Source organism: Dermochelys coriacea, chromosome 27, assembly GCF_009764565.3.
Source record: "Dermochelys coriacea isolate rDerCor1 chromosome 27, rDerCor1.pri.v4, whole genome shotgun sequence".
Lineage (NCBI taxonomy): Eukaryota > Metazoa > Chordata > Testudines > Dermochelyidae > Dermochelys > Dermochelys coriacea.
In genome coordinates this window covers 945,644-965,122 of record NC_050094.1, presented here as the reverse complement: position 1 = coordinate 965,122, position 19,479 = coordinate 945,644, and the positions used below count along the sequence as shown (strand labels likewise).

The window sequence follows — 19,479 nt, the reverse complement described above, 5'->3', positions numbered from 1 at the left end:
AAAAAAAAAAAAAAAAAAACACAAACCAAAGTCTGCCTTTAATACAGAACAGCTTCCATAATGTGCACATCAGGGGAAAAGCGATTACAGGTCTGGCTTTTATGGAAGTTCAGCTGAAAACGTTCCCCCACAGCCAACACAAACAGAAAATCCGTCTCTGTGGCTCCATTTAGAGGGGAGATATTGCCAAGGCCGAGAAAGGGGGAAAAAACCCGACCCTTTAGTACCGAAGAGAGGCGGCGAGCCGAGCCGCTCCTCCCCAGGAGTTTCTGGATCGCCGCGGGTTTCGTTTCGTTTCGTTTTTAAATAGAAATATATAATTCCATTTACAAATGCTATTTACAGGTCTAATTACAAGGCACCTTGGACGTTAATAACCCTAAAAATCAGAAGGTGGTTTAGATTCGAATAAAAAAAGTTTGTTTTAAATACTCTTCCCGCCCCCGCCCCTCGGCCCGCTCCCCCGCGGCCCGCCTCACACCGTGGTCTCGCCGTGCCGGCTGTGGGTGAGGCGGGTGTAGAACTTGCGCCAGGAGTGCAGGGTCTTGCCGGACCAGATCCAGAAGCCCGAGGTGATGCCCACGATGAGGGTCATGAGGTACTTGATCATGTAGACGGTGAAGTCGGGGCCCATGCGCGGCGCGTAGTGCAGCGGGCAGGGGATGGCCAGGCTCTTGCAGTGCTGGCTGACCCAGCTGCGCTCCCAGTGCTCGCGGAAAGCCTGCTCGTAGAAGTAGCAGGCGATGACGATGGTGGCGGGCACCGTGTAGAGGACGCTGAAGACCCCGATCCGCACCATGAGCCGCTCCAGCTTCTCGGTCTTGGTGCCGCCGTGCTTCATGATGGTGCGGATGCGGAAGAGCGAGACGAAGCCCGCCAGCAGGAAGGAGGTGCCGATGAAGAGGTAGACGAAGAGCGGGGCCAGCACGAAGCCGCGCAGCGGGTCCAGGCTGTGCAGCCCCACGAAGCAGACCCCGCTGAGCAGGTCCCCGTCCACCTGCCCCAGGGCCAGGATGGTGATGGTCTTGACGGCCGGCACGGCCCAGGCGGCCAGGTGGAAGTACTGAGAGTTGGCCTCGATGGCCTCGTGGCCCCACTTCATGCCGGCGGCCAGGAACCAGGTGAGGGACAGGATGACCCACCAGATGGAGCTGGCCATGCCGAAGAAGTAGAGCATCATGAAGAGGATGGTGCAGCCCTCCTTCTTGGTGCCCTGCACCACCGTGCGGTACCCGTCCTCCTGGAAGCGCTCGTTGCACACCACGCGCTCCTGCAGCACGAAGCCGGCGATGTAGGCCACCGACACCATGGTGTAGCAGCCCGAGAGGAAGATGATGGGCCGCTCCGGGTAGCGGAACCGCTGCATGTCCACCAGGTAGGTGGTGACGGTGAAGAAGGTGGAGGCGCAGCAGAGCACGGACCAGACCAGGATCCAGAGCCGGGCAAAGCGCACCTCCTCCTGGCTGAAGAACATGTGGCCGTCGCCGCGGGCCGGCTCGCAGGGCGCCCCGCAGTCCTTCTCGCCCAGGAACTTGTAGTTGAGGTAGCCGGGCACCTGCAGCGCCCGCGGGCAGTGGAACGGGTGCTCCGGCGTGGCGTAGCGCGGCGCGCCCGCGGTGCCCTGGCCGGGCAGCGGCGCCGGGCTGGTGAGCAGCGCCGGGGAGCCGCCGTCCTCCGAGTGGTTCTGCCCCACGCAGATCTGCTCGGCGCCGTGGCGGGGGAAGTTCTCGCAGCGCAGGCGCTCGGGCCACTGGAAGCCAAACTTGTTCATGAGCGCCTCGCAGCCCTGGCGCGCCCGCTCGCAGATGGAGCGGCAGGGCGGGATGGCCTGCTCCAGCACCGTGCACACCGGCGCGTACATGGAGCACAGGAAGAACTTGAGCTCGGGCGAGCACTGCACCTTGACCAGCGGGTAGAACTGGTGCACCTCCAGCCCCGCGTCCTCCTGGTTGGTGTGGCCCAGCAGGTTGGGCATGATGGTCTGGTTGTAGGCGATGTCGGTGCAGAGCGGGATGGAGATGGGCTGGCAGAAGCCGTGGTCCGGGATGGAGATGCCCTTCTCCCCGTGGAACTGGCCCCGGCCCCGGCCCAGCACGTTCAGCCACAGCAGCAGCGAGGCCAGGCGGTGCAGGACGCTGGACGGGCGCATGGTGCCGGTGCCGGTGCCGGTGCCGGTGCCGCCGCCTTTCCCGAGCTCGGGCGCCCCGGGCGGGCCAAGCGAGCGAGCGCCGCGCGGAGCAGCCGCCCCTCCTGGGCCCGGCAAAGTTCGCGTTGCCGTCTGCAGCCGAGTCCCGGGACAGCCGCCGGGCGCCCTGCCCGCAGCCAGACCGGCCAAGCCCCGGAGCTCCCTCCTTTGTGCGGCTCCAGCCCCCTTCAGCCCCAATTAGCCGGTTTCAAGGGGCCCCCAGCCCTGGAGCGCGCAGAATCCAGCCTAGCCCCCTCCTCCTCTCCGCCCCCAGGGAGCCTGGAAACGGCCTGGCCCGGGCCCTAAGCCCCTTCCCAAAATTTCCTCGCGGCCAATCAGATTCAAACGCAGGGACCAGCCCCGAGGGCAGGATTGGTCAACCGCAGCATAATGAGCTCAGAGAGCAGCTGCCAAGGGGCCCGCCCCTCGCCTCGGCCGCTTTAAAGGGGCAATTGCTTATTAATCAGCGTCCCGATTATTATTGTGCAGATACATCGATCTTCTGGCCGGAAGCGCCCCTCCCCCGCCAGGGGCGCGCGCACCCCCCCACACACCCACAAACCCCCCCACACCCACCTTTCCCAACGAGAGCACACCCGGCGCCGCCAGCTCCCGGGGCCGGAGAGCGTCCGGCAATTTCATCAGACGTTTGGGGGTTTTCTCCAGTGGGGCTTTTCCGTCGTCCCGACTGGCCTAAATGTCTCGCTGCAGCCAGAGCTCAGCCCAGCCAGGCTGCAAAGTCGCTTCGGGCCCCCCTTGCCCGGTCACGGCTTTCTGGGGCTTGCTTGGCTGGCTTTTGTCGCTCTCCGCTGCTCTCCCTGGTTCTGCAAACCCTCCCACAGACCCCCCTTTCCTTCGCCACCCTTTTCAAATAGCAACATTTTACGAAAAATCTCCATTTAAACATTCTTTTGACATGACCCCCCCCCCCAACTTGTAAGCAGTCTGGTTAAAACTTGATAGATACCCTTATGTATTTTGTCTTAAACTCTGTAGGGATGAGACTCTGTTGTGACAAGTCGGATTTTTACCACTCTTCACAGCTTTAGGCCCTGATTCTGCAGAGACTGGGCACGTGCTTAACTTGATGCGCTGGGAGATCCCGGAGGAAAGTTAAGCACGTGCCTTTGGCGAACCAGAACCAGTGTCTATGCGTTCAGGCAAGGCCTGATCCTGGACTGAGTAGCACGGGGGATGAGCAGTGAACAGGGTCACCTTGCAGGATCTGGGCCCTAGGTCTGCATGGTTCTCTCAGGGCCATATCTAGCTAATCTAACAGCTGGAGATGGAGGGAGAGGATTAGGGCTGTGTGTCTGTGTATACTCACGTGTCTGTCTACACCTACGCGTCCTAGATCATTATTTCTTTTAAAATAGGTACATTTGAAAGTGTTTATACTCGATCCCCACCCCCAAAAAAGCCCTCTGTGAAATGCGACCCTGTGTCTTTAAGATTCTCTTTAATGGCTAGGTTGTTCACTGGCATATAATTGTCCCGTTTCCCTAACAAAGAACTCCATTATGGCCCCTTTTTTCGGTGGCACCTCAAAGTGAGAAGATTCTTTACCACGCTGCAGTGCGCAAGGCGGGGAGGCTCCCGGGGGCTGGGAGGCAGCGGTAAAGCAGAGGGGCTGCTGCTCCCAGAGTAACTTTCATTATGCAAAGCAAAGTTGAGGCACATTCGCAAGTAGGTCTTAACCGAAAGTGAATCACGTCTCTCTTCCGTGGGCGCTGGGGACTGTGAAATGTTCGGCTGTTAGGGCCTGCCCGCCGCTGGGCCGAAACCTCGGGGTCGGCGGGGTCCTGCAAAACCGAAATCAATCCGGAGTCTGGTGCTTTCAGGATTCCGACCAAAGGTGCAGAGCGATGCCATGGGGGGAGCGAGCCTTAGAAAGGTGCTCGGCGCCCGACTCTGCAAGGACCTGCCGAGCAATCCGGATTGTTTTCAATGTGAACAAAACATTCAACAAAAAGAAAAGGAGTACTTGTGGCACCTTAGAGACTAACAAATTTATTAGAGCATAAGCTTTCGTGAGCTACAGCTCACTTCATCGGATGCATTTGGTGGAAAACATACAACGGGACATAGAGCGGGGCAGGGTCTGGGGTTTACTGCAGCGGGACCTCGGCACACCGCTCCTCGTTATCTCCCTCCATCGCCCGTCCCAAGAGGCGCCTGGAAATCATCCTCCCCTCCAGGCCGAGCGGTAAGCACCCCGGACTGGCAGCCGGGCGTGGGCAGCTCGGGCCGGGGCTTTCCCCCGGGTGCTGAGGAGCCTGGACTAGGAGCTCCCAACCGAGCTGCAAACGGGCTGGAGAAAGCCCCCACGCCTGTCTGCAAACTGGTTTCTTGCTCTGGTTTGCTGGGCCAAAGCCCTCTGGCCCAGGTGAAGCTGCGCCCAATGGTGAGGAGTCCCACCGCCCTTTTCTCTTCCAGGTGAACAGTGCCTGGGGCCAGCAGCCCTACAGTGACCCCTTCCTGCCTGCTCCCCACATGGGTGGGACCCCTGGGAGTCCCTGTAGGGGTGCCCTGCCCCCTCCAGCCTGCAGCCAGCCTGTTGGGGTTTACATTGATTTAGCTGAGCCTTGAGCAGAGCTGACTTTTCCAGCACACTCAGGATGACAGGAACTGGCTGGGGGTTGTTGGGTTTTTCATAGATACTAAGGTCAGAAGGGACCATTCTGATCATCTAGTCTGACCTCCTGCACAGCGCAGGCCACAGAATCTCACCCACCCACTCCTGCGAAAAACCTCACCTATGTCTGAGCTATTGAAGTCCTCAAATCGTGGTTTAAAGACTTCAAGGAGCAGAGAAGCCTCCCTCAAGTGACCCGTGCCCCATGCTACAGAGGACGGTGAAAAACCTCCAGGGCCTCTTCCAATCTGCCCTGGAGAAAAATTCCTTCCCGACCCCAAATATGGCGATCAGCTAAATCCTGAGCATATGGGCAAGATTCACCAGCCAGATACTACAGAAAATTCTTTCCTGGGTAACTCAGATCCCATCCATCTAATATCCCATCTCAGGGGATTAGGCCTATTTACCCTGAATATTTAAAGATCAATTAATTACCAAAATCCCATTATCCCATCATACCATCTCCTCCATAAACTTATCGAGGAGAATCTTAAAGCCAGATAGATATTTTGCCCCCACTGCTTCCCTTGGAAGGTTAGTCCAAAACTTCACTCCTCTGATGGTTAGAAACCTTCGTCTACTCATGTTGTTACCCCTGGGGTGACTTTTATGTGGAGAAAGCTTTTCCCATGACTTGCTTTGGAGGGATGTTTCAGCCTCCTGGGGGGCCAGACAGCAGGACCCCTCAGAAGTGCTGCAGGCCTGGAGGAAGGCACCCGGGTTTCTAACCAGTGCTCCCTGTAATGGGTCTCTGTGCCAGGCGCAGATGTCAGGGCACGTCCAGGAGTCATTTCTAGCGGTTGGGTTCATTTGCCTTCCCCAGATGGGGCTCTGGGGCATGTAACAGCAGAAAGATGCCCCACGGGCCCCCCAGGTCTCCCCAATGACTGACCATTCCTCTGGAGCACTTTGACCTTGTCTCTGGCCTCTTCACTCCCCCCATCTGCATCTCCACTGCCCCGTCCCTTTCCCATCCTCCTCCAGCCCTGTTCCAAAACTCCCCCTTCCCCTCCCACAGGGGCAGGACTTGGGCTTTTCATTTTCTCAGCCAATTTTTGCCCCTTCCCCTCTCCAAGCCTCTCCTCATTTTCTGTGCTTTGGCCACACAGCCCTGGCCCTCACGCCTGTTCCTTCCCTTTCCCTCTGGGTCTGCTCTGATCCACAGCCAACGCTGGACCAGGACCTTCTGCCACTGAGACCTCAGAGCAAGACTCACTCAGCCAAACACTTCCTGTTCTCCAAGGCCAGACGTTGGTTTGGTTGACAGTAGCCTCAGGGGGCCCCATGGAGATTAAGGCTCTGCTGTGCCAGGGGCTGCACAGGGAGAACGAGACATTCCCCACCCCAAGGCACTTCCACCCCAGAGGTGAGACAAAGGATGTGTCGTCCTCCCTCTGCCTGAGGGGGGCTTGGGCAGAGAGAGCCGGGGCCAGGTGCCGAGCCAGCACACTGGGTCGTCAGCTCTTTGGCATAACATGCCCTTGTGCAGGTGCCTCGCTGGGACCTGAAGCCAGGCATCCAGAGTCTCAGTTTCAGGCCAAACTCACCAGCCCATCCCCTTCATTTTCTGCCAGGTTATGGGCAGGGCTTTTGGCAAGTGCCCTTCAGTTTTTAATTGCCCCCTTTTATCCCAGGGTGTCAGAGCCACTTCACAGCCCTTCCATAACCCCCCAGTGAATAACCCATAAGCCCCTCTGTGGTCAGCCCTGTGGCCCCCCAGAATTTCACAGCAGCAGTGGGGGCAGAACTCAGATCCTCCTGCTCCAAGAGCCCAGTTTCCAGGCACTTGAGCTAAAGGCGAATCTCTGTTCATGATATAGAGTTTATGACACACATGAGAGCAGTTCTGTTTCCAGCTAGTAAAAGACAAAGGCATGAGTAGAACCCTGAATTTCCTGGATTCCAGGCCCATATTCAGTCTGCTAGACCAGAGGTTCTCACCTTTACCATACTGGCCTGCACCCCATCTGGTCCCCCCTCCCATCTAGCCAGGCCCCCCCGCCCCAGCAATCTGGGAAGGGCAGGGTGTTTATGACCTTCAGGTTGAGAACCCCTGGACTAGACCATGCCAGCTCAAAACAAACATGCTGATGGATCAAAATATAGCCCCCCACCCCTCTTGAGATGTGTCAATATACCTCCTGTGCCCTTCCCCTACGTCTCACACCCTCACGTGGCATGACTGGACACAATGCAGCTGGAGTCTGGGTCCCAGCCATTCCTTTCCTGGGGCAGGGAAGCAGAGGGAAGCTTTGCCCTGCTGCTGCTCCTGCTGCACCTCTCCTGCTGAGAGGACTTGCCTCCCCCAGACCGTCAGCCCTGAGAGGACTTTTCTCCCCCACCTTCTTAATGTCACACCATGGCTACACAAATGGGGCAAGCGATCTGTTCCCAAATGCAAACACACTCTCTGCTCCATACCAGAGTGGCTTAGGCGGGTGTTACCGTGTCCCCGGTGTGTGCACACGTCCCATGCACACATCTCATCCGCAGTGTCTTGAGTCCCAGAGATGCCAAGACTTCAGAGAGGTGTGCTTAATCTTTGCAGGCTGAGGGCATTACTTAGCACCGTAGGATGTGCTATGCTCAATTGGGCTGTCATGCCATCAGGTCAGATCCTACATGCCACAGGGCTACAACAGTGGTACCCTTAACTCACCCAACAATATCGTTAATCTATCCAACCACACACTTAGCCTGACAGAAGAGTCTGTCCTATCTCGGGGACTCTCTTTCTGCCCCTCCAACCCCACACACGATACAGTTCTGTGGTGATCTGGAAGCCTACTTTCGCCATCTTCAACTCAAGGAATATTTTCAACACACCACTGAACAGAGCACTGACCTACAGGAACCTTCCTACCAACACTACAAGAAGAATTCTGCGTGGACTCCTGACAGTCAAAAATGACACACTGGACTTCTACATAGAGTGCTTCCGCAGGCATGCACAGGCTGAAATCGTGAACAAACAGCATCACTTGTCCCATAACCTCAGCCATACAGAACAAAATGCCATCCACAGCCTCAGAAACAACTCTGACATTATAATCAAAGGGGCTGACAAAGGAGGTGCTGTAGTCATCATGCACAGGTCGGATTATGAACAGAATGCTGCCAGGAAACTCTCCAATACCACATTCTACGTGCCACTATCTTCTGATCCCACTGAAGAGTACCAAAAAAATACAGGTTTCAGAGTAGCAGACGTGTTAGTCTGTATTTGCAAAAAAGAAAAGGAGTACTTGTGGCACCTTAGAGACTAACAAATTTATTTGAGCATAAGCTTTTGTGAGCTACAGCTCAGTTCTTTGGATGCATTCGGTGGAAAAAACTACACCAGCTGCTCAAGAAACTCCCTGCTATAGCACAGGAACAAATCTACACGGACACACCTCTACAGCCCCGACCAGGGGTATTTTATCTGATGCCCAAGATCCATAAACCTGGAAATCCTGGACTCCCCATCATCTCAGGCATCGGCACTCTTACAGCAGGATTATCTGGCTGTTTGGACTCTCTCCTCAGACCCTACACTACCAGCTTTCCTCCCTATCTTCGATTTCCTGAGGAAACTACAATGCATCGGTGATCTTCCTGAAAACACCATCCTGGCCATCATGGATGTAGAAGCTCTTTATACCAATATTCCACTACAGGCTGTCAGGAACAATATCCCTGATGAGGCCACGGCACACCTGGTGGCTGAGCTTTGTGACTTTGTCCTCACCCACAATCATTTCAGATTTGGGGACAACTTATACCTTCAAGTCACTGGCACTGCTGTGAGTACCTGCATGGCCCCACAGCATGCCAACATTTTTATGGCTGACTTAGAACAACCCTTCCTCAGCTCTCGTCCCCTAGCGCCCCTCCTCTACTTGCGCTACATTGATGACATCTTCATCATCTGGACCCACGGGAAGGAGACCCTTGAGGAATTCCACCTGGATTTCAACAATTTCCACCACACCATCAATCTCAGCCTGGACCAGTCCACAAAAGAGATCCACTTCCTGGACACTACAGTGCAAATAAGTGATGGCCACATAACCACCACCTATACTGGAAACCTACTGACCGCTATACTTACCTACATGCCTCCAGCTTCCATCCAGGACACATCACACCACCCATTGTCTACAGCCAAGCCCTAAGATTCAACCACATTTGCTCCAATCCCTCAGACAACCGTGCATCTGAAGAAGTGGGTTTTTATTCATGAAAGCTTCAGCCCAAATAAACCTGTGAGTCTTTAAGGTGCCACCGGACTCCTCGTTTTTGTGGATACAGAATAATACGGCTACCCCTTGGACCACAAGCCAAGGAATCCAAAGCTGAAAAGGCCCCGGGCCCGTGGGCCAGTCCCCAGCTGACTCACCCTCTCCACCATGACTAGAATTCTTGGCTCGTAGTTTCAGTGGGATTGGCCACGGAGCCTGGCCTGGCCTCTGGAGGGGCTTCTCTGGCCACAGAGGTGGGTGCCTGGGCAGGGCAGCATGGGGACACTGGCACAGCTGTTATTAGTTATAATGTGAAGTGTTGTACATGATCTATTAGGTGTACTACGGTAGTGCCTGGGGGCCCCAGACCAGGGCCCCACTGTGCTCGGAGCTGTACAAACACAGACCACAGATGGTTCCTGCCCCAAAGAGCTTCCAGTCTAAGTGCCGTGGCTACCCAGGCTATCCCTGCACCATGGCTAGAGGAGGGGGCAGGCCAGCGCTGTGCCCAGTATTCACTCGAGAGTTCAAAGCTGGCACTGGAGCTGGCTCAGAGGCATTATCAGCCATTGGACGTCAGGGCCGGACCAGCCCCAAATAGCATCAATGGCAAAGGGCCCTTAGCTTGGGTGGGAGCAGGAAAACCTGACAAGTGAGCTCTGTGCCAGCGCAGCCCTGGCTGGGGTCTGGTTTGCTCCTGCCCTCGCCTGCAGGTGCTGGTACTAATTAGACTAATGCTCTCTCCTGCCCCCGAAGCACATCCTGAGGCAGGGCCTTCGAGGCCAGGGCTGTGCCAAGATGGCTTTGTGCCTGTAGCAGCCCTCTGGGCTGAGAGGAACCAGGAGGGCACCCTGTCCCAGTCATGCCAGTGAGGATGGGGAGGTGATTGGCAGAGAAATGGGGGGGCACTTCTGAGCATCAGCAGAGGGGTTCCATGGTTTTCCCTAATCTATGCAACAACTAACTGTCTGGGCTGTGGCTAGGGCTGGCAGCTGATGCTGTTTTGTGCGGGATGGAGCTCCGGGTGAAGCCGCCGCACCAGACCCACTCAGACTGTGGGCGTCCCTCATGCTGTGCCAGGGGCTGTACGGGCACTGGCAATAACTGTCCCTGCTGCGCCGGGAGGTGCTTCCCTGGATGGAATTGCCCGGGAGAGGGGAACCCTGCTGCCAGCTGGGGCCTTTCCGAGTCCTGGAGTTTGCTGTGCATCTTGCCCATCAGAGCAGAGAGCAGACAAATGAACCTGGCCTGCCCCTCTCCCCCTCTGCAGCGCCTGGGTTTAGAGCTGCAGTCTTAGCTCATTCAGGCACCTGGTCATTTGTTTGCTTCAGCAGAGTCTTTACTTTCTGGCCTTTTTTTTTTTTTTGGCCTTTTCTTGGAGGGGGGGGTCCCTTCCTTTCCCCCTCGTCTGGTTCTTTCTCTCCTAACTTCTCCCTCTCTCCCTCCCTCCCTGCCTCCCTTTCTCTCTCTTTCCTGTAACTTAAGCTTTTGTTGTGAGTCAGAGAAACCCAGGCTGGCTTGAAAAGAGGCCCCACTGCTTTTCAGAGAGTAATTGAAACCATCGTGCTGCTCCTGGGGAAGGGGGAGGGGTGGGGGGGCTCCAGAAATCAAAGACATGGGGAACTCGATCCTTCGAGACAAACTCTGATTTACGGCTGGAGCCGTGCGCTGCAGCCCCTCCGTGCTATCCCTGGCCTGCTCCGCTCCAGAGGGGCTCTGTCCCCTCACATCCCCCATGGCCCCGTCAGACCTGGATGGAGTGTGGAGAGTCTGCGGGCATGGGAGCTGCAATGACACACCAGCCCTTACCACCTCGCTTCACCTGTGGGGCAAGAGAGACATTGCAGAAAGGATCCGCTCCCTGTGGTACTCGAGTATGGCACGCGGGGCTAGGAGAGAGTATCCGCTACCCCGTGTTACTTGAATATGGTGCGGGGGCTAGGAGAGAGTATCCGCCCCCCTTCCCTCCATGTTACTCGAGTATGGTGTGGGGGGCTAAGAGAGAGTATCCCCCACCCCTCCCGCTGTGTTACTTGTGTTACACAAGGAGCTACAATAGAGTATTCCTTCCTCCATGTTACTCAAGTATGGGCGAGAGGCTCTGAGAAGGTATTCCCTCTCCCATGTTACTCAAGTACGGCGCAGGGGGCTAGGAGAGAGTATCTCCTCCCCTATGTTCCTGGATTATGGTGCAAGGGGTTTAAACCCTGCGAACTGCAGACCCCTGTGAACATATTGCTGTCAGGGGCCTGCTTCCTGCAGGGGAAGGGTGGGGGCTCCGTTTCCTTCCATGGCCCCGGCCCCCAGCTGCATTTCAATGCTGATCATGTTTCAGCAGGACACTGTGCAGGAGCCCGGGACTCTGATCTGATCCCAACTCCCGGCCTGGGGACGGCTGGCGGGTGGGATCCGGGAGCCCCTTTCTCCTTGCAGGCTGTCAGTGTGCTGCAGCCCTTGCTCAGTTATGATCAGAGAGAGCCTGAAACACCAACCCAGTCCCATGCCGGTGGTGCAAACTCCCATGCCCCCATGGCTGGGGAACTGTGTCCTGTTGCCCCACTGTGTCCTGTTGCCCCTGTTGCTCCCCAGTCAGACAAACAGCAGCTCCCAGAGCAGATTCTGGTTGGTGTTAAACACCCCCAAGAAGCTGTTCTTCCAACATACCCTGGGCTAATTTACACGTTATTCTAACGCAAACACCCAGCGGAAGGGGGACAAGCTGCCTGCATCATTTGGGGGAAGGGGGAAGAAGGAAGCAAATTCCCAGCTGTATACACATTACCTCCCTCAAATCCCCTTCCCCGACAATGTCAGCTGGATCCAAGATTTCTGACGCACTTGAATCCTGATTTTCAGAGGTGCTGAGCACCCGACCTCCAAAGACAAGGCCCCTTTACGGTGCCTCAAGATGGGCACCCACAATCACCAGCCTTCCAGAAACACCAGCCCCTCAGTGTTTTATGCTGAAGTTTTCAAAGGAACCAAAAGGAGTCAGGTGTCCAAAGTCCATTGCATTTCTAGGGGGTCTGTGCAATTAACTGCCTTTGGACTTCCTAGCCTTAATCTGCTGGCAAGCTCTGCTGTGAACGGGGGTGATGGGGACAGGAAGAAGATGGGGGGTTGGGGTTTCTACTGAGGAATGAAGTTTTTCTTGTAGCTGTTGCTTGTAAATTACAGTGGGGAATCTCTGCTGCAAGTTGCTGTCTGGTGACTAGCAAATAACATGGGTCCAGCTCTGCTTTCAAATATTATTATTATTAATTCATTCATTTGAATAGCAGTAATGCCTGGAGCCTAAGTTAACAGACACAGAGTAAAGTCCCCGCCCCCAGGAGCTGACAATCTAAGTATAGCTGCCGAAGGAGGAATCCAGCTCCTATTGTTTAACCAAAGCATAATAACGCCAGATCTCCATTTTTCTTTGCAATGCAATAGATTTTCACACCAAGCCTATAGTGTAGAGAGGGGCAGGAGAGGCTGGTTCTGGGTTTAGAGACCCCAGAGCTCAGGTGTGGGTAAGATCTCGGCTCCATTCAGTTCAAAACTCCAATGTTCGGTGTGGGTCAGAGAAAAGTTTCTAATTTCAGCCATTCTGGCCCCTTGAGCCCAGAGTTCTTACAAACTACGGGGGGCGGGGAGGAGGGGGGCAGAAACAGTCCTGTGAAAAGTGGAGCTTCCATTGCACAGGGCTGGGCCCCGCACCATGAAGGGGCCATATGCAAACTACATAAAGGGGAGGGGGTGGCTCGGGGCTGCTGGGGCTGCATGGCCGAAGGGAAGCAGGGGCTGGCTCAGCAGCCAGGCCATTCTGAGCCCCTGCTATCTGTGACAAAACCCCGCTCCATGCGGTGACAGGAGCTCCTGTGGCCCAGGGCATTTCCCAAGCCATGGGGCTTCTCCTCTGGCAACATACGAGGCAGGACCTGGGACTTGCTTCTCATGACACTTGATTGGCGTCTGCAGAGAGCTTCGCCTTGCAAACCTTCAGTGAAGGGTTCACTCCCCTGCCAGGAAAATAGGATCTTGGGGGCTCAATTTGGGCGAGGCAAACCGAAAACGTCCAACCCAGATCACCCAGGGCCCCAGAGAGAAGGGACATGCGGAGGACAGCAGTGTCACAGGCAGGTCAGCGAGGAGTTTGGGGGTGATGGGGTGTGACCCCTTACTAGGATGCTGCAAAACTCCCCTGCTCCAGCAGGGACCAGGAGACCCGGGAAGGTCCCACCATGGCTGGAAGCGGAAGGATGTTCAGTGCCTTGTGCTGGTAGCTCTCCTCCGGAAAGTCTAAACTCCTCCCCGGCCCCCTCACCCCCCATTACGATCACTGAGGGGAGAATTTTCCAAACAGCTCAGTTCCCATTTCAGTACATAAATAGAAGGCCAGATTTCACCAAAGATCTCAGCCCAGCCAGGTGCAGGCTGGCAGCTGAGCTTTGATTGCAAAACCAGCCTTTATATCAGTGCCTGAATGGCCCTGACCCCTGGGGAACCCGGCCCCGATCACGGGCGCTGAGCCCTGGGGAACCTGGCCCCGATCGCGGGCGCTGAGCCCTGGGGAACCCGGCTCCAATCGCGGGCGTTGAGCCCTGGGGAACCCAGCCCTGATCATAGGGGCTGAGCCCTGGGGAACCTGGCCCCGATCGCGGGCGCTGAGCCCTGGGGACCCTGGCCCCAATCGCGGGCGCTGAACCCTGGGGAACCCAGCCCCGATCGCGGGCGTTGAGCCCTGGGGAACTCGGTCCTGATCACAGGGGCTGAGCCCTAGGGAACCTGGCCCCAATTGCGGGCGCTGAGCCCTGGGACCCTGGCCCCGATTGTGGGTGCTGAGCCCTGGGGATTCTGGCCTCAATCGCGGGTGCAGAGCCTTGGTGAACCCAGCCCCAATCACGGGTGCAGAGCCCTGGGGAACCTGGCCCCGATCGCGGGTGCTGAGCCCTGGGGAACCTGACCCCGATCACAGGCGCTGAGCTCTGGGGAACCTGGTCCCAATTGCGGGCGCTGAGCCCTGGGACCCTGGCCCCGATTGCGGGTGCTGAGCCCTGGGGATCCTGGCCTCAATCGCGGGTGCAGAGCCTTGGTGAACCCAGCCCCAATCACGGGTGCTGAGCCCTGGGAAAACCTGGCCCCGATCGCGGGTGCTGAGTCCTGGGGAACCTGGCCCTGATCACGAGTGCTGAGCCCTGGGGAACCTGACCCCGATCACAGGCGCTGAGCTCTGGGGAACCTGGTCCCGATTGCGGGCGCTGAGCCCTTGAGAATCCAACCCCGATCGCGGGTGCTGAGCCCAGGGAATTTGGTCCGGATCACAGGCACTGAGCCCAGGGAATTTGGTCCCGATCGCGGGCGCTGAGCCATGGGGAATTTGGCCCTGTGTACTGAATGGAGGGAGGCTCTAGACCGCCCCACCCGTCCATGCTAAGTGCAAACAGGAGACCAGTTTGGAAGTTCAGCTCTGGATCTAACCCCCCCCCCCGAGCCTTGGGAGCATTTGGAGCTGGGGTTCTACTTTTCCGCCCACATCTCCTCGTAACTGCAGCACCACGGCTGAGTCAGCGGCGAGATTCATCTCCATGCAATTGGTTAATGAAAGTTACCGTCTCACCCCCTGCCCCAGTTGCCATCCTGGCTCAGCAGAACAGCTGAGAAGCCTCACATGACCCAGTGGGGGCTGCCGGACAGAAAGCAACTGACAATCCGGCCCTGTGCTGTGGGCAGGCAGCTGCGCTTGTCCGGCTGGGCCGTGGAATTCTCTCCCCCGCGGCCAGCCCTGGAGAGAGCAGGGGAACGGACGTGTCTTTTTTGGGAGGGGGGTTCAGGCTGGGATGCTGGGAAATGGGGTGGGGGGGCCTGGAGAGCCTAATTAAAGGAGTTAGTCAGCTCTGCATCCTCCCTGCTGAGATCAAATTTGCTCAGCTGAGCCTTAAAGAGCCAAAACCTTTAATAACCCAACTGCGGGCATGTGACTCTGCTTTGTACCCTGGGCTAATGCTACTAAAACCAAACAAACCGGAGCAGCCCTGGGTGCGTGAACGTGGGGCTGGCATGGGGCAGGCGCTGGTGGGGCAGAACAGCCCTGGGGCAGGTGAACCTGGGACTGGCATGGGGCAGGTGCTGGTGGGGAGGAACAGTCCTGGGGCAGGTGAACCTGGGGCTGGGGGGCTGGCGTGGGGCAGGCACTGGTGGAGTAGCTGAGGAGATTCAATTTCAGGGCAAGACCAAACTCTCGCGGGGAATTCTCGGGCGAGTCGCAGTTGAAGGCTGTGGCCCAGGGAGCAGGCTGGCCCTCTCCTCCCAGCTTGGGGGCTTCCTCTAGGGAGCAACAAAGGAACCACAGCAGGGAGGAGATGGCTTCATAGGCCCCACTCAGAGGGGGAAGAGGGGCCACGGCCCAGGAAACACACCCAGGAACCCCTGGGCAGAGCTGGGAACAGCTGGCCAGGAATCCCTTCCTGCTCTGGAAAGGATCCCACCCTGTGGCAGGAATGGGCCAGAGAGCAATTCCCCCTCCCACTCCCAAGGGTGAGGAATCCTGAACAGGACTTTAAAGACACCCTCAGAGAGTGATGAGGATGGCTGCGGGGCGGGGCAGGAGCGAAGCTGGTGCTGTCCAGGCAGCCAGGGTGACTGGTCCACTGCTGTCAGAGAGCTGTGAGCCAGCTAACCTTGGCCTCGTCCCTCCAGCAGCGCCAGGAAGGTCTGTGTAAAGGGTGATTAATGCTCTCGCCAATGTCACGCTCTTCTGCCGTCAGCCTCCAAGCGCCTTACAGAGATGGGGGAAGAACCATCACCCCAAAGGTGTTCACAGGGAAACTGAGGCACAAAGAAGCTGGCAAGGATTTGCCCAAGGCCACAGGGAGAGTATGTGGCAGAGCGAGGACTGGAACCCAGGAAGTCTGACTTATCCCTGAATAGCAGAGCTGGGCAGTGGGCGAGAAAACTGGCAGGGCACCACTGCCTGGCTGCTTGCCAGCCTCACCACATGGCACACCCCAGGGCTGTGGCTCCAGGACTTTCGGCCTCCCTGCCATGGAACTGGGTGCCTGGAAGCCCTGGCTCTGACTGGGGCTTGATTCCTGGCTTAGCAGCAGGAAGCCCTGGGAACCCCAGCTCCCCGAGCTCAGAGGCTCCCCACCAGCTTCAGTGAGTGATGGGGAGCTGGGAGCAAGGGCTGAGCTGGGAAAACCTGCCTTCCATGGGACATTTTAACCCAAACCAGACTTCACTTTTGTTCAGAATTGTGGGATTTTCTGGGAACAGGAATTCCAGCTTTGGGCCAGCGCGCCCTCCCTGCCCGGAGCTGGTTCCCAGACCTCTTCTCCAACCACTAGGCCATGCTGGCTCCTTGCTGGAGTCTACCTTAGGTAACTCCACTGACCCTAGCTGAGTAGCAAGGGGGTGTGTGTAGCGGGGTGGGGATGCCTGGGGGCAGAACTGAGTCAGCTAGGCCCTTTCTCTGCTGCCCCTTGATCAGGCTGGGAGGCGTGGGAGGGTCCGTGGCTTCTCCCCCAGGCCAGGAGCCTGTACAGCTCTCTGCACAGACCCAGCCATGCTCTCCCTCTCTCCGGCTCATTCCCGGCGTGGGGGCCTCCTGCTCCTTCCGACGTGGCTGCTGGAGAGAGATGGGCCTTTTCGCTAAGAGGCGGGAGCTCAGAGCCCTCTGCAAGGCCGCTGGCACCCTGGCCCATTGGTCTGCCGGGGCGGGATGGGGCTGTGAGTCAGGGTAACACTGAGCCAGCGAGGGAACCGGGCAGGCTGGGAGAGAGCACGCTGCTGCTTCCTGGCCCCCGTGAGCTTAACCCGTCAGCTCGAGGGGAGTCGGTCCTGGGATGGGCATGGAGTCCTGGCCCAGGGTCTTCTCCCCCACAGCCCCACTCAGGCCTCACATCTGCAGAGGGCTCAGGGAGAGGCCTGGGATGATTGTGGGGGGCAGAGGGAATAGGGGGATGCCTGGGATAATTGGGGAGTGGGGAGGCATGTGAAGCAGGGGTTGGAAGGGCAAGTCCTTCCCAGGCTCGGCTCTCCCAGGCTGGGCTGGGCGTGCGGGAGGCCGGCACTGGTAGCTCCACACTACAGCCAGGCTTTACTGCCTCTGTGACGCTGGTGTGGGCGGAGGAGGGGCAGCACTGGAGGTGCGGGGGTCAGCCTGACCAGGAGTGGGGGAGCAGAGCTGCAGTAACGTTTTCAGTAACTGTGGCTGTTCCTTTCTCCCAGCCTCTCTGTAAAAGCAAAGTGGGGCAGGGCCAGAGAAGGGGACCCTGAGCAGCCAGGCCCTGGGGGATGCCTGATTTGCAAGGAGTGGGGAAAGGGAAGTTGGGGCTTGCAGGGATCCAGACTGGAGGCAATCTGGGAGGGAATGGAAATGAAGTGACACCGTGCGTGGTGGCAATGTCATCATTCCAGCAATTGGCGGCAGGTTTGCTGCGTGTGGATCCAGCACCCTGGAGCTGCAGGACAAGAAACGGGCCAGAGCTGCGAGGGGCCGAGCCTGACTTATTTCAGGGTGGGGATCGGAGCCAGGGACTGTCCCCATCCCATCTTTCCTGCCCCATATGGCAGAAAATTCCCCCAGCCCACTCCATGCTTGCAAGTGAAATTCCTGGGTGCTCAGTTTTATAAAGCATACAGAGAGACACAAATACCCTAGGGCAGATTAGAGGGAATTATTTATTGGCTGGAAAAGGCTCTGGGCACAGTGTAATGCAACAGCTACTTTCCAGAAAACAACTGGACTTATACCTCTGGACAATGTCCACCTGCCAGCTGAATGCCCGCATCATGCCCATTTTACAGACAGGGTAGCTAAACCACAGGGAGAGGGAGTGACAGCCAAGGTCACACAGTGAGTTTGTGAGAGAGTTGGGAAGAGAACCCAGGAGGCCTGGCTCTCCATCCCCTGCTCTAGCCACACTAGCCCCGCACAGATTTTGCATTAGCTCACTACTGCTACAGAGTCCCAGGGGGTACAACTGCATCGGCCAATTGTGCGCATCTAGGCCCTGCATAAACAGCTGCTTCTCCTTCTGCCTGGTGGCCTCCTCAGGCCACATCATGGTGTGTGGCTGTATCAGGCCCTGGAGCTGTTGTGTCATGCTCCCCTGGACACAGTCTCACCGCAGGACGCTATGACAAGCCAGACTGTGTAGGGGGACTCTTTAGGAACCCCAGCCAAATGCAGCTCAGAGGGGTCATAGCCTGGGAAGCAGTGGTATCTAGTGGCTTCAGCAGGAGGGACTGAGAGTCAGGACTCCTGGGTTCTATTTTTGGCTCTGCCACTGACTCCCTGTGTGACCTTGGGCAAGTCACAGCCCTCTCTGTGCCTCAGTTTCCCCATCTGCAAAATGACACCTACCATGCTTTATAATGTGCTTTGAGGCCTTCCCATTAAGAGCTCTATCCATAAGTAGTATAGACAGAGCCAGTGGCAACCCAGTGCCTATAGTTAAAGTGGCCCAACACTTCCTAGAGCAGGGGTGGGCAAACTTTTTGGCCTGAGGGCCACACTGGGTAATAGAAATTGTATGGCGGGCCATGAATGCTCACAAAATTGGGGTTGGGGTGTGGGAGGGGGTGAGGGCTCTGGTTGAGGGTGTGGGCTCTGGGGTGGGGCTGGGGATGAGGAGTTTGGGGTATAGGAGGCTGCTCTGGGTTGGGGCCGAGAGGTTCGGAGGGCAGGAGGGGGATCAGGGCTGGGGCAGAGGTGCAGGAAGGGGTGCAGGTTCCGGCTGGAGGGTGCAGGCTCTGGGGTGGGGTAGGAATGAGAGGTTTGAGGTGCAGGAAGGTGCTGCATGCTGGGATTGCAGGGTTTGGAGAGTGAGAGGGGGAGCAGGGCTGGGGCAGGGGGTTGGGGCACGGGGAGAGGCTCAGGGGTGCAGGCTCCGAGTGGCGCTTACCTCAAGCAGCGCCCGGAAGCAGTGGCATGTCCCTTCTCCAGCTCTTACGCATGGAGTAGCCCCCGACCCTCAGAGTGGGGCCATGCAGCTGCTTCTGGGAGCTGCGTGGTGTGGCCCCCGACCGCGTGCCCCAGCTGGAGCTCCGAAGCAGGGCCAAGCCAAGTGGTGTGGCCCCCAACCCGGCACCCTGGCTGGAGCACTAGAGTGGGGCAAGCCCCAGACCCCGCTCCACAGCGGGAGATCACAGGCCAGCTTAAAAATGGAGCCAGCCTGCAGGCCATAGTTTACCCACCCCTGTCCTAGAGCCTATTTTTGGTTGCTTATAATTATGTTTAGGTTCAGCATTTCAGGCTGAAATTTCCATGACGGCTGTTTGCTTCGGGAGGGAACTGGTAAAGACCTGGGATGATGCAGGGGAGGAGAGGGGGGTTGGCTTTTGGGGCATCTAGTAAAGTGTTCTTAAAACATTCCCAATTATCTGTCACATTTTTCTGTTTAAATCCTTCCTCCCAGTTGATTTGGATTAAAATTGTTTTCAGTTTT

At 57.2% G+C, this 19,479-nt stretch overlaps 1 protein-coding gene across 1 annotated transcript; it reads right to left on the bottom strand.

Moving 5' to 3' along the window:
- Positions 1-13: 13 nt before the first annotated feature.
- FZD2 (frizzled class receptor 2) lies at positions 14-2,456 on the bottom strand. Its single transcript, XM_038385902.2, has one exon. The coding sequence runs from the start codon at positions 2,147-2,149 to the stop codon at positions 476-478; it is 1,674 nt and encodes a 557-aa protein (XP_038241830.1). The 5' UTR covers positions 2,150-2,456; the 3' UTR covers positions 14-475.
- Between the last annotated feature and the right edge of the window lie 17,023 nt (positions 2,457-19,479).

What these genes read in the sequence shown, in the direction of transcription:
- FZD2 (XM_038385902.2), bottom strand. Translation starts at nt 2,149, where the DNA reads ATGCGCCCGTCCAGCGTCCTGCACCGCCTGGCCTCGCTGCTGCTGTGG.